This window comes from Xiphophorus maculatus, chromosome 23 (assembly GCF_002775205.1).
Source record: "Xiphophorus maculatus strain JP 163 A chromosome 23, X_maculatus-5.0-male, whole genome shotgun sequence".
Taxonomy (NCBI): Eukaryota; Metazoa; Chordata; class Actinopteri; order Cyprinodontiformes; family Poeciliidae; genus Xiphophorus; species Xiphophorus maculatus.
Window position 1 is genome coordinate 8637227 of NC_036465.1, and position 11463 is coordinate 8648689.

The 11463-nt window shown below is 38.6% G+C and overlaps 1 protein-coding gene across 1 annotated transcript in view; it reads left to right on the forward strand.

The window, feature by feature from the left end:
- Nucleotides 1–10844, forward strand: part of zdhhc9 (zinc finger DHHC-type containing 9) — a 31197-nt gene extending 20353 nt beyond the window's left edge. Inside the window, exons 4-9 of the mRNA XM_005799517.2 lie at nt 3284–3421; nt 4312–4360; nt 5692–5794; nt 9031–9134; nt 9276–9372; nt 9582–10844. Coding sequence (XP_005799574.1) covers nt 3284–3421; nt 4312–4360; nt 5692–5794; nt 9031–9134; nt 9276–9372; nt 9582–9752 — 662 coding nt within the window. The 3' untranslated portion in view covers nt 9753–10844. The remainder of the gene's footprint in view (nt 1–3283; nt 3422–4311; nt 4361–5691; nt 5795–9030; nt 9135–9275; nt 9373–9581) is intronic.
- The last annotated feature ends 619 nt before the right edge of the window (nt 10845–11463 follow it).

Sequence of the window (11463 nt, forward strand, 5' to 3'; positions counted from 1 at the left end):
CCCCCCCCACCCCCCACCCCCCTCCGCTGCAGGTTCTCCTGGCTTTCCCAAAGTCAAATATGGTCACCATACACTACATAAACAGGGCATTTCACAGATATTTGCACTAGAAACTAAACAAAAATACTTTGTAAGAAGCTGAAAAGGTAAAAGTTGGTTCAAGCAGCAGCTGTAGTGTAGTTTTAATAAAGCCAGGTGAAATGGGTTGAGTTAGAAATAGTTAAAGGAAGAGAGATTTGGGAGGAAAATTGCCTGCAGACATATCAGCATTCATAAAATAATTTCAAAAGCTTTAAAAATAAACGCTGAACTAAGCAGACGGGGTGGAAGTTCTAAGAGTTGCAGTCTGTGCTTTGAGCGATGAAGGTTTGACCTGTGACCCCGCCCGTGTTGAGTTTGGAGCTGATGTAGCGTGTCACCTCCTGACCTCGAAAAGTAAAAGTGATTTGGCTGCTGATGATTGAGGGCTGTGTTTGAAGGAAGCCTTGGAGTCGTGGGCGATATGAGAGGAGACAGTGGCGCCTCAGTGAGGGAATAAATGCTGAGTCATTGTGAACACCAGTTCATCTGTGTGCACCTGCTGTGGAGATCGACACGCCTCAGTCGCTGTTAACTTGGAGGAATCGTATTCATTCTAGGTTAAAGGGGACCTATTATGCAAAATTCATATTTTGCATATTTTTATGGTTCCATTTGAGTTTCTGCTGCTTCTAAAAGCAACTCAAGTGCTTAAAAAACCACCCAGTCTTATTTTACCAATAACTTTAATGTTTTTTGGTGTCTGGTAAATGAGCTGCTTAAAAACTTTCAGATGAATTGCATTCAATGGGCAGTGTGCCGTTACCTAGCAACCCCAGCCACGCCAAGCCCCGTTACCTAGCAACCCAAGCGGAACTCTAACACATTTGGTCAGCTGGTTTCGGCTGTAGGACTGGAAACAACAGCTTTGGGCAGGTTGTTAAATTTTGAGCTGCTTTTTATATTTGGCAAATTTTTAGAAAGTATTCAGAGGAAAATTATTTCGCAATAGTTGCCAGAAAAACACCAAACGTTTAAATAAAGCCTTTAATAAAGCCCAGCCCCGTTACCTAGCAACCCAAACTGAGCTTCAACACGTCTGGTCAGCTCGTTTTACAGCTGTATGTGCTGTACAATGGCTGCTGGAAAAGAGAAGTATTTCATTGTTGAATTATCATTCGGAAACAACTTAATGCATTCTTGTTGGTTGTGAAGGAGGCTATACTTTTGCTTTTCAAAGATTTACAGTTGCATAATTGTGCATCGGTTTGCAGCCATTTTCACGTATTGGGGCACAGCCAGCAGCATCTTATCTGGATCGAAAGTGGCAGAGGCCATTAAGCACCTCAAATAGGCAGAACTAAAATCTCATTGTCGAAAAATAATTTTGTGCAAAAAAAAATGTATGAACATGTTTTGTTTAGCCCTTAGATTTCTCCCAACCTGTTCAAGGTCACCTTTAATGTTTGACCAAACCAAAGAGGAGCAAATCCTGCTTTTGTGATCCACCACTGTCCATTTGAAACCGAATAAATCTTGGGTTTAAGTGAAGTTAAATTTGATTGTGAAGGAAGTGTGGTGTTCTCAGTTTTAAAGTGAACTTTCCTCAAGTGTGAACGATTACCCTCCTGCTGCTCTGTGGGCCTCAGATAGACGCTGCATCAATCAGAAACCCTGTTAGCTGCTCTCAGCCTGTAAGTGGCTGCTGTTGCTAGGCGAACTGGAAGATGGTTTTTCTTTTCAAGGTGGACGGGGCTTTGAGTAGATCGATGTTAATGTGATATTAAATACGTAAAACGTTCCTGTGATGCTGTGGCTTCGTTCAGCAAGTGACCCGGTGAGATCCGGGTTTGTTTAGACGACTGTTAGCCGTCAGAGGCTCAGCAACAGTCAGACTGAACTCAGTTATTAATAGAAATCTGATTAAACAGCAACAGAACAGCAGTAAAAATTACTTTCCTTTATTCCTTCATAGTCTCCTTCTAGCCTTTGTCCTTATTTCCTAACTCCTTGTCTCTCCTGTTTCTTTCTTTGCCTCCTACTTTCTTCCCTTCCTACCTTTTTTAATACCTTCCCTTGATCTTTGTCCTCCTTTACTGTCTATCTTTCCTTCCCTCTGCCCTCCTTTCTTACCTCCCTAGTATCCTTCCTGTCTTTCTTTACTCATCTTCTTTCCTTCCTAGTGTCCTCCTTTCTGTCTTGTCCTTCTTGTCTTCTGCCTTTTTTCTCTAGTTTTCTACTTTCCCTCTTTCAGCTTCCTTCCTTTGTTCCTTTCTTCCTTCCTTCCTTCTGTTCTTTCTTCCTTCTTTGCTTCTTTTGTTCTGTCGTTCCTTCCTGTGTTCCTTGTTTGTTTTTTCCTTTCTTTCATCCTTCCTTCCTTCTTCTTTTGTCTCTTTCTTTCTTACTTGCTTCTTTCATTCTATTGTTCCTTTCTTTCGTCCTTTTCTTTTTTTCATTTGTTTTTTTCCTCCTTTCGTTTCTTCCTCCTTTATTCCTTTTTTCCTTCCTTCCTCCCTTCCTAGATTTTTTGCTTCGTTCCTTCCTCCCCTTGTTTCTTCATTCCTTCTTTCCTTTCTTCTTTCATTCTGTTGTTCCTTCATTTTTTTCTTTGCTAGTTTTATTAAGTTAATTTTTTTCTTTCTGTCTCTTTTTGCATACTTAAAGCTTTTTTTATTTAAATGCAATTACAATTTTATTGTGAACCTCAGTCTAGAAAGTAATTCAAGTTTGTTGATGAGTAATTTAAATTTGTGTCAAATTGCCCTTGATTTAAAAAATAAATAAAATAAAATAAACCTAAATCAAACTATTCCCCTCAAACTCCCTGCTGTGTAACTTTTAAAAAGTGTTTGAACTTCTGTTTAAATCTGAAGCCGTTGAGGAACATTAAGAAGGTTAAAGATCCTAAATGCCTAAAAATAAATAAATTATATCACCAGTAAAAGTTAAACTGGATAAAAATATTGAAATTTGGGGTTTACCAGCATGTTTTATCTTCTAGAAAACAATAGTTGGTGTAAAGTGAATGTGTTTTCTTGCTGTGAAACTGGGGGAAACATCAGTTCAGTGATGTTTTTCCCTGTTGTGTGTTTCGACTCTGCTTTCCTCTGGCTTCGCTCCAAACACGGAGGAGGAAGAAAACTATTTTTAGACTCCAGATTCACAGAAACCTGGAGTAATTTTTCACACATTCAATTTCTGTAACAACATCTCAGTTTGTTGTTTTCACTTATTAACAGAGAATGTTATTGCTGTTGCTTTTCAGACCGTTTTGATCACCACTGTCCGTGGGTGGGCAACTGCGTGGGCAAGAGGAACTACAGGTACTTCTACCTGTTCACCCTGACGCTGTCCCTGCTCACCATCTACATCTTCGCCTTCAACATCGTCCACGTCGTCATGCGTGAGTACGGCGGCAGGAATGTGGCAGATGTGGAAGGACGTGATGCAACAGGAGCTTAGCAGCAGCTGATAGTTCATGTTGCATCCGAAGCAACCTGATGAGATTGTGATGCTTTTGTTGTACTGAAAGAAGTTTTCCTTTGACCTTCTTATTTTAAAGGAAAGCGTGGCGATACTAAACATTTTTCAGTACATTTTTTGCGCAAAATCATTCTTAGAAAATGAGATTTCAGTCGTCAGTTCTGCCTGTTCAGAATGAGCTTTTTTAGGGCGTCCTGTCACTTTAAATCCAAATAAGCTGCTGCTGGCCACGCCCCCAAACTTAACGTTTAGACTCACCCATGAAAATGGTTGCAAACACATCAGTTAGTCAAGTTTATTCATTCGGCACATTTCAACAAGGCGGTCAAAACTTCTTTACATCATAAAAATACACATGTACATATTTGAAAAGCAGAAGTAGGGCCTCCTGCATAACCAACAAGAATGCAGAAAGTGGTTTCTGGATAGTAAGTTGTTTTGTCTTTTCCAGCAGCCATTGTACATCACATACAGCGGTAAAACCAGCTGACCAAATATGCTGGAGTTCTGCTGGTTGCTAGGTAACAGCGCAGTGCCTGTCGATTGTGACTTAACAACCTGGAGGTTTTTGAAATAGCTCATCTTCCAAACACCAAGAAAACATTAACTTATTGCCAAAAACTGTCTGGTGGTTTTTTTAAGTGCTTTGAGGGTTTTTAGGAGCAGTAGAAACCCAAATGTAACTACTAAAATGTGCAAAATATGGATTTTGTATAATAAATCCCCTTTAATGCCATACTGTATGTATGAGTTGTACGATTCAGCACATTTACCTCCCTGGTTCTCCTGTCTGTCTCTCTTTGTGCTCAGGCTCTGTGGATCAAGGCTTTCTGAGCACCTTGAAGGAAACACCTGGAACATATCCTTTTAAATATGAATACATTTTATGTTTTTGTGTGTGCGCGCCGTGTTTTAAGGAAATCAAGAACTTTCTTCCTTCCTTTGTTCCTCCGTTTGTCCGTTCCTTGTTTCCTTCACACGGCAATTTAGAAATAAACTTTTTCAATAAAAGGTTTTTGTGCTAGGATGATTTTTTTCGGTTGATCAAAATTAGTGTGTTTTGCTAAACTGCAATCGAAACACTTTCTTCACTTCACACAAGTCGTGTTATCAACAACCACACAAAACACGAAAACTACAATAAATTACGACAGGAAGTGGCAGGAGGAAGATGGCGCCGCTTGTTTTTTACTCATATATTGCATGAAAAAACTTGTTCACTTGTGATTTTAATTACATTTCCTATTTAATGGAAATTGTGCAATTGAGTTTCTTCGACATTAGCATCTGTTCCAAACTGTTTCTTCTTTTTGGCTTGTAAATGAAGAGCTAGGAGTGAATAATCAGTTACAAATGTTTGGTCCATTTGGTTCCTGACAAGTTTTACGACACGGCTTAGAGAGGTAGAATATCCTCGCTACTCCAAGATGGTCAAAAAGGTTTGAAGAAAAGTTATTAGATAACTAAAACTAACAAAATAACTAAATCTGAAACTGAGAAAACATTTTCATCAACTGAAATGAACAAAAACAGTAAGTAATGGAGCAAAAACTGCTGGAACTATACTGTTCATTAATAAAGAGTAACTAAAACATGCAGAAATTATAAATATAATAACCTTTGTTCTCGTTCTTAATATCTATTTATTAGCCTTTCAAACTGATGTGAAATTGATGTTTTTTGTTTTTTACCACACGTCACCTGTTGGTAAATTGCTGTTCGCCATAATCCTCCTGACAGCAAAGGTGTAAAACACCAGAATCAGTTGGTAAACATAGTTTTTGAAAATATGTTTTATTTCAGCACTCATTACCCAGTCAGTGTAAACATAATCACAATAAAACACTTTTAGCTTTTTGTATTCTGCACCTAAAAATTAAGCAAAGTATGAAAAATCTAAAACTACTATTATAACTATAGAAGCTAAACTGAAACTAAACAATATTATGAAAACTAGCAAACACACTAAACACTAATTAAAATAACTGAATTAGACAAACAAAAGTCACAACAAAATAAAACTAAACAAAGAAAATAACCGTTAATTAAACGTAAATCTCTCTGTAGGAGCAGGAATCCGTCCGTCGAGCGTCTTTAATAACTTCCAGCTGTTTTAACGTCGCCGTCTCTTCGCTGTTTGACCGGCGGCCATGACTCAGACCTGCTGTGGTTTTCTTAACTGGAACTCACTGTACTGGAAGTGCTGGTGTGCTTCTTCACCCTGTGGTCGATGGTGGGACTGACTGGTTTCCACACGTACCTCATCTCTCTGAACCAGACCACCAACGAGGATGTAAGTGGTTTAGGATCCTTTTCTTTCACTGCCTTGCATAATTTTTTCTGTCTGTCGTTTATCTTTGTATCTTTTTCTATTTTCTCCTTTTTTCTCTCTTCTTCTCTTTCTCTTATTCCGTCTTTTTTCTGTTCCTTCCTCATTATTTTTGATTTTTCTTTCTTTGTTTCTTCCAATTTTCCTTTTATGATCTTTTGTTTTGTTCTTTCTTTCTTTTGTTAACTTATTTCTTTTTTCTTTCTCTCTTCCCTTTTTCACATTTTTCTTTTTTCTGTTCCTTTCTTTTCTCTTTCTCTCTTTCTCACTGTTCTTTTCTTTCTCTTTCTTTCATCTTCCTTTCTTTTCTGTTTTTCTTTTTCCTTTTTCTCATGGTCTCTCCCTTGTTTCTGTTTCTTTTGTTTTTCTCAGGCTTTTTTCTCTCTTTTTTATTTATTTGACAATTGTTAAACTGTATTTCTAAATGTTTTATTCTCAAATAAAAAAAATTATTCAAGCTGAAAACATGTTTAACATTTGGTAATTCTGAAATTTTGCAAGCAGTGTAGATAATTATTTAAGTCTGTGATGACAGTGATCAGAAATCCTAACGGCATCTTTCAGGTGTGAACTCTGCACCTTCAGATCTTTTTAACCGTTACCGTGACAACTGCAGCACCTCGTTCACCCCTGGAGGACAGAGGGGCTCATAAACTGTAGCTTGTTTAACCTTTGTGTTGTAAACTAAATTTTACAACACAAAGGTTGTAAAAAAAATAAGATTTTTCCCTAGTGATAGAAAAAGGAGCTCTAAATAAAATAATATTTTAAAAGTGACCTATAAAGCTTCCTTGAACATGTTAGGATAGATCTATGGGATATGCTAAACATGTTCATTACATTTTTTGCACAAAATCATTCTTGCACCAAAATGGCTACAATCAGATGCACAGTTATACAACTATACATCTTTGAAAAGCATCAGTAGAGCCTCCTGCACAACCAACAACATCACAGCAAGTGGTTTCTGAATAGTAAGTCAACAACAAAACTCCTGTCTTTTCCAGCAGCCATTGTACAGCGCATACAACTGCATGGTTGTCATATCTGACTAACAGTTTCCGGCCCAAACACAACATAAAACCAAAAAAATAAAAATAAAATCAGCCCAAATCTCAGCCTATAATGAAACCTGTGTTAAAAAAGCCAGATATAGTCACATATATCTGTTAATCATCTATATGCCACAGGTCATTGGCTGTATAGACAATGTTTCTGGTTGTCCTTTATTATATTCTGACCAGTACCAGGTCCAATTGGGACTCTTTGAACACAGTGAGACGTGTGCTTTTTATGCTGATACAGTATGTCCTATTAAATAATATCACACATGAAGTTCTGTTTTTCAATAGTAGCACTTGAAATGACTGCGCAGGTTTTTTTTAATCACTTAGACTCTTTTTAGAAGCAGTAGAGACTCAAATAGAAGTATAAAATGTGTTGATAAAATGTCTCGTTTAAAGTAAAAACACCTACATTGTCTGAATTGTTACAATAGTTCAATTTTGTTTCTGGATTTTGTTTTGGCTTTTGAGCGTCTTCACGTATTGAAGTCAGCTGGAACCTGAAATGGCTGTTTGTGTCGATGTTATCTAATCGTCTAAAAATACATATAAATGGCTTCTATTCTTAAAACCGTTGTCACATCTGAGGGCAAAACAGACTCGTCTGTTTCTTTCCCTGAACCTCTGGGCTACTTTTAGAAAAGCGTCTGAGACCCAAACCAGATAAGAATAGAACAATTGATCGTTTTTATTGTGTTTGGTCATTAATTACACACAGAAGTGGGAACAGATTCAGAGGAGCTGCATGTGGATTAGTTATTCTGTGTTTTCAAGCCAACGTCTGACTGCAGAAGTTCAAAAACGAAGCAGGAACAATGATGTTAGTGGTTTGAGCTCTTCTCCTTTGTTATAATGATTAATTTATCGTCCCCTCGCTCCTTTCCAGTGGGATAACTGGCCTCATTTTTTCCATTCATTTAATCAGTAATGAAGCATTGCAACCTGTGATTTTTTATTTATTTTTTTCCCGCTGCGGGAGATGAAGCGATGGCTGTCAGCCCGGTCGCTTCAGCGTTTGTGATCAGCCTAATAATAGATGCATCGATACCTGCAGGGTCTGGGAGCGCAGCCAGAAGTACAGCGGCGTGATGGAGGCACCTTGAGTGGTGCAGCCGCTCTGGTTTCCCATAGATCACACACACACACACACGCATACACACACACACACACACACACACACACACACACACACACACACACACACACACACACACACACACACACCCACACGGCGCCTGGTGACCTACATGTTTACCACCAGAAGCATTTTTCTGTCTTCTCTGCCCTGCAGGTGGGTCGTTTAGTTCATGCTGAGTCATGTTACAGATCCACTTATCTGTCTTTTAATCTGGTTTGTCTACATCTTTTTATCACTGAGTGTACAGAGTTAGTAGTAACTAGTTACAGTTACTTGAAAACAGAGTAGTTTTACTTTCTGCTTTTACTTGAATAATTTTTTTAGGAAGTATTTCTGCTCTTACTTGAGTAAAAATATGTTGAAGTAGTGTTACTCTACAACAGACACACACCTGCAGATTTTTATCAAGTTTTCTAAGTTGTTTAATTGAAAGAAACTGATTTTCTATTGTCTGACTTTATTTTTTGTTACATCTATGAATTATTACCATTTTCTCCCCTAAAATACCAAAATTTCCACTTAAAGGTTCTAGTTACACTCGTAGATTATCTTGCTTATAGCAAGACATTTTTGCCAATCTACAGATGAAATAATCTGCCAGTGGAACTGGAACCTTTTCATCAATATTAAAGTAATTTGTTAAAACAAGCTCCTGTATCTTGCTAAAAAGTTACTTATTACTTATTGGAGATATTTCTGTCATTAATCCGTCTCATGAAGCATGTTCATGAATTCACTAAGTGTTTTTAAGCTGCTCTCCTTGTCGGCTGGTGAACGGAGTCACTGTTAAAGCAGGAATCGTTTAATCCTGCAGGATGAATTTTAGTAGGTCAAACCAAAGCCGGTGGGAATATCGTCTAAAAACGGAAGCATGCTTTTGAATAAGGTATAAGCTAAAGGAGGAACTGTGGGAGTGAACTGGTTGACTTTGTAGGGTGGGTTTTGGTGTTTTCTGCTGCTCTGATTGGTCTTGCTGTGCGTTTTATTTTTTTTTTTAGATTAAAGGCTCCTGGTCTGGGAAGAACAGAGGCCAGAATCCTTACAGCCACAAGAACATCGTCAAAAACTGCTGCGAGGTTCTGTGTGGGCCGACCTACCCCAGGTAAATACCTCTGCTTTTCTTCATTTCCCTCATTTCTTCTCTACATACAAAGCATTTTCTGGTCTGGCTGCTCCATTTATTCCCTGTTCGGATCAGTAGTGAGCGCCGCATTCAGTTTCTGACCCGTTTTCTGCCCTCCAGCGTCTTGGACAGACGAGGGCTGATGCAGGAGGATTCGCCCACTGCTGCAAACAGTGAAGGTCCCTGTTCCTTCGACAACCTAGTGGCACAAACTGTGGTGAGCGCATTAATTCACACACAGTCAGTCCTCTGCTGCAAGGTGCAACAAAACAGCAAGCAATTAATCAGATTAATCGATTATTGAAATGATCGTCAGCTTAACATCTTAACACCCAGTAAGATGTGTTACCATGACAGGCCTCAGTGTGACATGCTTGTTTTTTGTTTACTCTCTTTTTAAACTATTTTTCTGCATCTTTTCCACAGAAAACCACAGCTCCGCTCATCCCCAACGAGCACACACCTGACGACGTCAAGCCGAGCATCGCAGCAGAGAAAAGCTCCGCCCCTAAAGACGACCCGCCGCTGGCCGCAAAGCTGCCGCCGCTGGCTTCCCCAGAGACCGATGCAGAGACGTCCATCGTCAAGAACCAGTAGCTGGACGGACCAGCAATCTGTCGACTCATGAACTGAAAAACAATAATCACCACCTGATCATATGAGGGGGATTCAGTTAACCTTTGACCTTTAACGGATTGGAGCGCCTGTGCTTTTCCTGCAGAGACGTTTGCCTCGTAGAAGAGAAGGAAAATCAGCAGCGTCCCGTCTCCTGATCACTGCATGGAAAAGACTCTCAGGAGAGATGCTGCTCAGAGATCCAGCGCTGATCGTTAGTCTATTTGTTCATCATTTGAAACTGTAAACATTTAAATCCAGAGGCCAGTTCAGTTATAGCAAGTAGCAGAGACAAAGGGTCTGATTCCTGAACATCGGTTGAAATAAAACACTGCAGAAACTCTAAATCCTACCAAGTATTTTAGATTTTCTAGAGCAGACATTTCAGCCACATGAATAAAACAAAACTAACTTACAGGAATATTTTCAGCAAGATATAAGAGCTTGTTTTGAGTAAATAATTCCTGAATATAGATGAAAAAGTACAGATTATTTCACTTATAACAAGGGACAAATGTCTTCTTGTAAGTGCAATAATCTGCCAGAGAAACTACGACTTTTTCATTAATATTAAGAGATAATTGACTAAAAATATGCTCCTGTTGATGAAAAGTTGCTTGTAATCAGAAGTGGGCAGAGAACACAAGAATCACACTCAAGTAATAGTAGCACTGCTTCAACATATTTTTACTCAAGTAAAAGTAAAAAGTCTAAAACTGGATGAAAATCATTTTTTTCCTATGGATTCTTAATTGGACTTAAGTTTGGACTTTGACTGGGACATTCTAAGTTGTAGGTCCTGGAGTAAAGGTAACTAGTGACTACCCAACTCTGCTTGTATGTTAGTTTTGTCTTATTTTAAGTGAATTAAAATATTTGCACTAAAACCTAGAACATAAGTATTTGGTAAAATTTATTGTTTTTGCAGTGCATCATCTATGCTGTACATAAATTACATGCCCTATGCAAACCATTGTGAGGCTGGAAAAGCAACTTTGTGAGAACATGGGTATAAGCGATGGTTTTAACCTGGGAGTACATGTGACGTCCACGCAGGAGGACTCGTTCGTAGGTCAGACACCTTCCAGGTAACCTTGTCTTCTGATTCTGCTGCATTCAGTGCTGTTCACACGTATGTGCATCTTTTTTAAAAAATCAATCTCAACGGCTGTGGTTTCTTTTAGTTTGGTTTTTTTATAACTAAGGATGTAGTGTGATGTTGAGGCTTGTGAGATTGCAGGTGGTGTTGAGCCCCTGAGTCTGAGGAAAGAAAAGGCCTAATGAGCGTCGACACTCGCATTAACAGTGCCTTATCAATGCAGCTGCAACTCGAGCAACAGGGACGATCCTCTAACAGTGTTGAATCAAAAATCAGCTACAAACGGTAACTTTATAGAAGAAAAGATGGCTAACATCTCGCTGCAGCCAAAAACGTGGTGGGACTTGCTAGTTTGTTAGCGTAGCTTATCTTAGCCTAGCTCAGTTTACATTTGTGTGACAAATTGCTTAGTAAAACTGCTACAAGACAATGATAGTAATTTGTATTTCTGGAAATCTTCAAGTGTTTTATGATTTCTACATATTTTAAACAGAATAAATTAAGCTTCTTCTGTTTAAGCTAAGCTAACTAGCTGTGAATGCTGAATTGGTCTAAATGGATTTCTTCATTTAACTGAAAAAAACTTTAATTTGT